This window comes from Oryctolagus cuniculus, chromosome 1 (assembly GCF_051225735.1).
Source record: "Oryctolagus cuniculus isolate XC-2025 breed Fujian yellow rabbit chromosome 1, ASM5122573v1, whole genome shotgun sequence".
In the NCBI taxonomy this organism is placed as follows: domain Eukaryota; kingdom Metazoa; phylum Chordata; class Mammalia; order Lagomorpha; family Leporidae; genus Oryctolagus; species Oryctolagus cuniculus.
In genome coordinates this window covers 16,856,401-16,863,493 of record NC_142867.1, presented here as the reverse complement: position 1 = coordinate 16,863,493, position 7,093 = coordinate 16,856,401, and the positions used below count along the sequence as shown (strand labels likewise).

Genomic DNA, 7,093 nt, shown 5'->3' with positions numbered 1-7,093 from the left:
CCTCCACCCACATGGGAGACCAGGAAGAAGCACCTGGCTCCTGGATTTGGATCAGCACAGCACCGGCCATAGTGGCCATTGGGGGAGTGAAGCAACAGAAGGAAGACTGCCGCGAGCGTCTCGGGGAGTCTGGCCAGCAGACTCAACCCAGGGCCCGCAACGACAGTTGCTCGGGCAAGAAAAGAACGAACGACATTTATCTGTCTTCAGTAGACTTTTTATTAGAGAAAGTAAACGTGACAGAGGGAGGAGGAAAGGAGAGGAGAGAAAGAGAGCTTCCTCCTTACACCCGTGGCTTATATACAAAATGTGACCAATCAGGAGCAAGCTAGAGTCCATGCATGGGGCACACCAATCCGGTCTCTGTTCTCGTGAAAGGCACGCGTCGTTCTGTCAATCAGGTGAGGTGTCACGCAGCAGGCAGGCAGGCAGGCAGACTCACTGCGGGGGTCCTGCTGCCATCTTGTTGTTTACCAGGACCTCGAACCCTCTGCCTTGGGAGAGCCCCGCCCGTAGGAAAGCCCCCTGGTCAAAACCAAAAAAAAAAAAAAACAAACCTCCTCCTAGTGATACCGCCCCCTGACATCTCCCCCTACTTTATTTTAAATTGATGGCATGGAAACGTGTCTGTCTTAGGCGACCTGGAGCGCAATACCAGTGTACCTGTCATGGGGTCGGCGGGGAGCATGCCCCTCCGCCCTGTCTTAGGTTGCTCGGCATGCCTCCCAGAACTTACCCGTCTTTGACTACCGTTCCAACATGCTAAGCCACACTCCAGCTTGGGGGTTAGTCATGGGGTATTGTTTGTGCATCGCTAACATGGCTTGTTTCACCACCAGCTGCGTTTGCCTATGGCGGTGTATGATGGAGATCAGGAGGCAGAGTAACCCAGAACCAAACAAGAGTACCATAATAAACAGGGCCCAGATGGCCACCCATTCTTTAACCGTGTTCCAGGATTTGCCGAACCAGGACCCTAGGGTTGCAAAGGGCGACCATATAGTTGTACCAGAAGGAGAGGTTTCCCTTAACCATAATATATCACGTCGCAGCTTATTTAACAGCAGAGTGAAATTTCTATTCCATGTAGTATTTATCATTTTTCCTAAAGCTTTAGAGTCATTGGCTAAATGAGAACATTCTGCTGCTTTAAAGGGAGTAACACAAGTGGACATGGATTGAAGTAAGCACGGCATACCCGCAAGAGCCCCCAATAAGTCCAGCTCTTCCTGCATAACATCTACATGCTGATTTAGCATTCGGAGGCCGGTATAGAGGCGTAGGTCCATTTCTTGTTGATGTTCCAGCACCGCAGCCGTGTTCTTAGTAATGTTATCCAGTGTGGATAGGGTGGAAGCCTGAGAGACTGCCATACCGATGGCCGCCGCGCCGGCTGACAAGGCTACAATAATGGCTACAACGATGGCGGTGGCACCGAAGTCTCTCTGGTTGCGGAGGGCGACTGCAAAGTCCTGCTCGCGTACCAGTACCCGTACTGGGACCCAAGTTGGAATGCGAACCACGACAGCCATGTGGTTCCCATCCCAGCAGTTAGTCAGATTTCCTGAAAAACAAGTACCATTAATGTCTTGACAAACATACCAAAGAAAAGGCGTGCTCAGGCACACAGAATTGACCCTGCCTTCAGCTTTATGGGATGTGTTATAGTACTTTTTAGGTTAGCATGTTGGTAGTATGCCCAATGGAATCCTTTAAGGAAAAGTAAGGGTGTGATATCTGTACAAGCTCCAGCAGCATTACACATGACAAATGGGTCCCACACACTACCATCCTCATCGGTTTCAAACCTATTTTGCTTGGACCAAGCCTGTATGCTGTTACTGAGAGGCTGTATGTGGGTGTTATTGGAATGAGGGTTGGAACAGGTCACATTTGTAGTAGTAAAGCGGGTAATGACTGAATTATTGAGGGCTGTCCAGCTTCCAAATAATGCGTGGCGAGTGAGAAAGAATCCATGACCTAACTGCGGGCGAACCGTGCTAGATAAGCAAGATGAGAAAGCGGGGCGTACGGGGTTGACTGGGGATTTACAATGCTCGATGAGGTCTACAATAGGTAAAGGCTTGTTATAAGTGCACTGGAGACAACGCAGTGGAATGCTATTAGAGGAGAAAGAGGCCACATTGCCGGAATTATTCTGACATGAAGAGTTGGAGTGGGAAACATTCACAAAATCGCTGAGAACAAAAGGGAGTAAAACAATGCATGGTGAAGGGTGGGTGTGATTAAACCCACACTCATCCATACCGTCCTTGCTTATCTGAAAGCAAAGAGATCCGGCTAGAGATAAGGTGAGATTCAGGCTAGCGTAAGCAGAGTTAGGTGAAGCTACCGGGTCAGCAGCCGGAACGTTGTAGCGCTGACCAAGAGTAGCATTGGTTAAGTACATTAAGGGGAGGATCTTGGAAGAGTTGGATAAAGGGAGAGGAAAAGGGAGTGCCCAAAGGAGCCCCCAGTAGGGGTTGCCCTCATCAGAGCTGCTGGTTGCGGTGGTTAGGAGGATCTTCAGGAGGAGGTGGTGCGTCAGCGATCTCCTCGTCCTGTTCCAGATGATAAGCATCGTCCTTCGATGGCTTGTCTAATCTCCTTGTCCTTCTTTCCGAGGTCCACACTGGTCGTGTCGCATCCTGTGGGAGAAAACAGACTGCACCTCGCACCCGTCGTAATATCGGGAACGGGCCTTTCCATTGATTATCCTGTGGATCCTTCCACATCACCCATTCTTTACTTGGCTTCTCAGCAGTACGTGCATGCCGTTCAGCTGGAGTGGTGCCATCCGATTTCTGATTTAAAAAATTTATGGTATATAGGGCTGTGTTCAAGATATCTTTGGGTGAGGAGGATAATACTCCTACTCCCCCTTTTTGTTTATTAATGATAAGTTTTAGGTACTGATTGGTATATTCTACTATGCCTTGACCCTGTGGATTATAGGGAATTCCAGTTACATGTTGGATGCTGAATTGTATTAAGAAATCTCGAAATTTTGCAGAGGTGTAAATGGGCCATTGACTGTTTTAATGACTTGTGGGGTTCCCCAGGTGGCAAAACATTGTAAACAATGTTGAACGACGCAAGTGGTGGATTCTTTGGCCATGGCCGAAGCCATGACCACACCTGAGTATGTGTCCACAGTGACGTGAACACAATTAACTCTGCCAAATGAAGGTATGTGAGTGACGTCCATTTGCCAATTGTGACAGGGATACAATCCTCTGGGGTTAGCCCCTGTAGGTGCAGGCAGAGGAACATGTATCACACATCGCTCACAGGTACGGACAATGTCTTTGGCCTTGGCAAGTGGAATGTTAAACCTTTTGCTGAGGGTTAGGCTATTTACATGCCATTTTTGGTGAAACTCTTTTGCTAATTCTAGGGCTAAGCATGCAAGTTGGAAGCGAGAATATTGATTGGCTAAGTGATTGCCTAAGGCTAGGGGACCAGGTAGCTGAGAATGAGCTCTAATATGCCCTATAAATAGAGGAGTGACTTGGGTGTATATAGCCTGATGAACAGCATCTAGATAAGGGAAAACAGTGGAATGGCGGGATAATATAACAGGGGACAACATTAGTTTGACAGCATTAACTACATAGGCACTGTCGGATAGGACATTAATAGGTTGTGTGTAGAGAAGCAATATTTTTGATACTATGGCTAGTTCTGCATGCTGAGGGGATGGAGACATAGTAAGTACGAAATGACATTGAGCACCGACTACCGCGGATCCGGTGCCTCCTTTTGCACCATCAGTAAAGGCTATTGGGGCATTTGTAATAGGGTTGTTATACACCCTTTTGAAGTAATGTACAGGTACATTTTTACAGAATGAAATAAAGGGATGACTGGGGTAATGATTATCAATTTCTATATTTAAGTGTGCCATCATATGAGCCCATTGCCAAACTTCCTTGCCCCTTTCCCTAATTACTTGAGAGTCGAATAGTGTCACACATCGGTGTGGCACACGTTCCGAAAGTTCTAAAGCCTTGTTGGCAGCCTGTATAGCCAGGTTTCCCAATGCTTCTCCATATGGGAGTATTACTTGTGGTAAATGATCATGAGGATATATGAACAAGAGAGGCCCTCCTTGCCAGAGTAGGGCATATGGGTAGTGAAACTCTATGAAAATCAAAATTTGAATTTCTTGGGCAGGGTCACAATGCTGCATGGCAGTGGTTTTGAGTCTTTGTTCAAACATGAAGATCACCTCTTTTGCCTGAGGGGTCAATTGCCTGGGAGAATTAAGATTAGAATCCCCTTCTAGAAGTCGAAATAGAGGTTGCATCTCTTCAGTGGTTAATTTATAGTAAGGTCGTATCCAATTTAAGTGTCCACAGAGCCTTTGGAGATCATTGAGTGTTTTTACATCATGTGTTGAAATATTAAAATCAAGAGGCATGACCTTAGTGGGGGTTACTTTTAGGCCCAAGTATTGTACAACAGTTTGAGATTGAATTTTTTCTGGAGCTATTTGTAGACCATTATTAGTGAGTTGTTTTTGCAAGGCAGTAAATGCCACCAGCATGGTGTGGTTGTCCTGAGTGGCAAGGAGGATATCATCCATATAATGTAGCACTAGCGACTGAGAGCATTTGTCTGTTTTTTGTTCTAAGGGATTACCTGCTCTGTCCATTTTTGAGTAGCATTCATTGGCCCAGTGGTTTCCTTTTCCACATCTGGGGCATAGTCCTGGTTGCCGGCCCTGTGTCCTAGTTTCCCTGCAATCCTTTTTTAAGTGGCCCTCTTTGCTGCAGTTGAAACATTTACGGCTATTACCTCGTATAGTTTTTGCCATAGCCATGGCGGCATGGGCTCCGGATGCACTATCGTCCATCACATCCTGACATATTTTTATAAAAGTGGGAATGTCTTTATGCTGTCAGGATCTAAGCGCCGTACGGTTATGTTTTATTAGCTTGTTCATAGGCCAATCTCCTCAACAATGGGGCAGCTTCATCCACCGACTCAAACAAATTGCCTGTAGCCTCAAACAGTCTGTTAATCAAGTCTGCATATGGTTCACTGGGACCTTGGATTATTTTCGTAAGACTGTGTTTAACCTCTCCCCTTTTTGGGACCACTTTCCAAGCCCGAAGAGCTATATCCCTGACCTGCATCAGTACTTCATTTGGGCACCGCGCTTGCGCATCCTCGGTGTCAAATGCTCCTTCGCCAGTTAACATATCCTCGTTCCAAGCAGGTCGCCCGTTGGCCCTATTGGCCAGCGCCTGTTTTTTTGCTAGCTCCCCATAAGCTGTGGCCCATAGAAGATAGTCACCCCCTGACAAAACTGCCTTAACTATGTTTCTCCAATCTTCCACTATAAGGCCTCCTGATCCCATGCCTTCAAGGACTGCCTTAGTAAAATTTGCATGGGGCCCATAAAGTTGTACTGCTTGCTGCAATTCCTTAAGTAGTTTAAAGTCCACCGGTATCCAACCTCTATTGCCCTGTTGATCTATGAATACCGGGAATATCTGTTGTGGTTTATAGAATTGTGACCAATCCAGAATTGGCCCTCGGTGGGATTGGCTTCCCCTGCCAACAGGGCTGTCTTGCTCCTCCTCCTCTGGGTCAATGGGAGTCATGGCCCTTCCCTTTTCCTTCACTGCCATCCTCCCTGAACCGAGTACAACAGGGCGCCACTGTGGGGCACTGCTAGCAAGGCAGCAACCGTGGGGAGAGTCCTCAGGGTAAGGCAGGATGGAAGGCAGTGGAGGATAAAGTGGTGGGGAGATATCAGAGGGAGGGACGCTCTTCTTACTTGGCGTCCCTCCACCAGCACCACTTTCCTCCTCCAAATCTTTGCTGCTGCTATCCTTGGAATCCTTGCCTATTTTTTCTAAAATTTTTAAACCTTCATCTAGCAATTGCCCTATAATTTCTGAGTCTGTAGCCAAAGCGTTATCAACCAAGAACCACATCCGTAAGACCGTTTCTTCAACTTTAGCGGCTCGCAGTTCCCTTCCTACTGTGCACCAGTTTTCCCTTGATAAATTCCCTCCTTCTATGAACCATGGCAAAACTTTCACCACTGCTATGGTGAAACAGCAGACAGTTGCAGCTTTGACGGGCATCCCCGTTGCTCTCAACAATCGGTTGAGGAGCAGCTGCATTTTTGCAACTGAGGGTATATTTCCCATGATTGCAACCTGATTTGCTTACTCAAAACCACAGTGGTCCTAGGCTTTATCCCCTAGATTTCCGTATATGTACGTTTTAAGTTTTCTTACCTTCTTCCGCTGCTTGTCCCTCGTGGAGGAATCTGAGTCATGGCACCACTTGCCGCGAGCGTCTCAGGGAGTCTGGCCAGCAGACTCAACCCAGGGCCCACGCCGACGGTTTCTCGGGCGAGAAAAGAATGAACGACGTTTATCCATCTTCAGTAGACTTTTTATTAGAGAAAGTAAACGTGACAGAGGGAGGAGGAAAGGAGAGGAGAGAAAGAGAGCTTCCTCCTTACGCCCCGTGGCTTATATACAAAATGCAACCAATCAGGAGCAAGCTAGAGTCCATGCATGGGGCACACCAATCCGGTCTCTGTTCTCGTGAAAGGCACTCGTCGTTCAGTCAATCAGGTGAGGTGTCACGCAGCAGGCAGGCAGGCAGACTCACTGCGAGGGTCCTGCCGCCATCTTGTTGTTTAACGTGACCTCAAACCCTCCTCCTCAGGAGAGCCCCGCCCGTAGGAAAGCCCCTGGTCAAAACCGAAAGTAAAAACCTCCTCCTAGCGATACCTCCTCGAACTGTTCCCTGACAGAAGACATTTCTCTCTCTCTCTCTGTCTCTCTCTCTCACTATCTGCAACTCTACCGGTCAAATTTAAAAAAAAAAAAATCTTCCTCATTAAAAGCTAGTGAGCAAAGACTAGCAAATTGAACTAATTCAGAAGAGTAAAGTGAAGAAATACAAATCCAATCCCCTAATTCACACATTTATCCATGATTCTCACATCTTAACTTTTGTTAAATATAGCTATCAATCTCTTGCTGAAAATTTACTTAATTCTTCTGTATAATTCACCCAACTTATGTTGAAATGCCCATTTTGTTTGGAGATATAGTATAAC

The 7,093-nt window shown here is 46.9% G+C and overlaps 1 protein-coding gene across 2 annotated transcripts; it reads right to left on the bottom strand.

The window, feature by feature from the left end:
* Nucleotides 1-201: 201 nt before the first annotated feature.
* Nucleotides 202-6,511, bottom strand: LOC138846977 (uncharacterized). 2 transcript variants are annotated; one of them, XM_070064348.2, is made up of 2 exons: nt 6,258-6,511; nt 202-2,648 (listed from the first exon to the last, which is right to left on the bottom strand). In XM_070064348.2, the coding sequence occupies exon 2, from the start codon at nt 2,579-2,581 to the stop codon at nt 1,619-1,621; it is 963 nt and encodes a 320-aa protein (XP_069920449.1). In that variant the 5' UTR covers nt 2,582-2,648; nt 6,258-6,511; the 3' UTR covers nt 202-1,618. Both variants share the same exon structure in this region, with proteins under 2 accessions (XP_069920449.1, XP_069920459.1).
* Between the last annotated feature and the right edge of the window lie 582 nt (nt 6,512-7,093).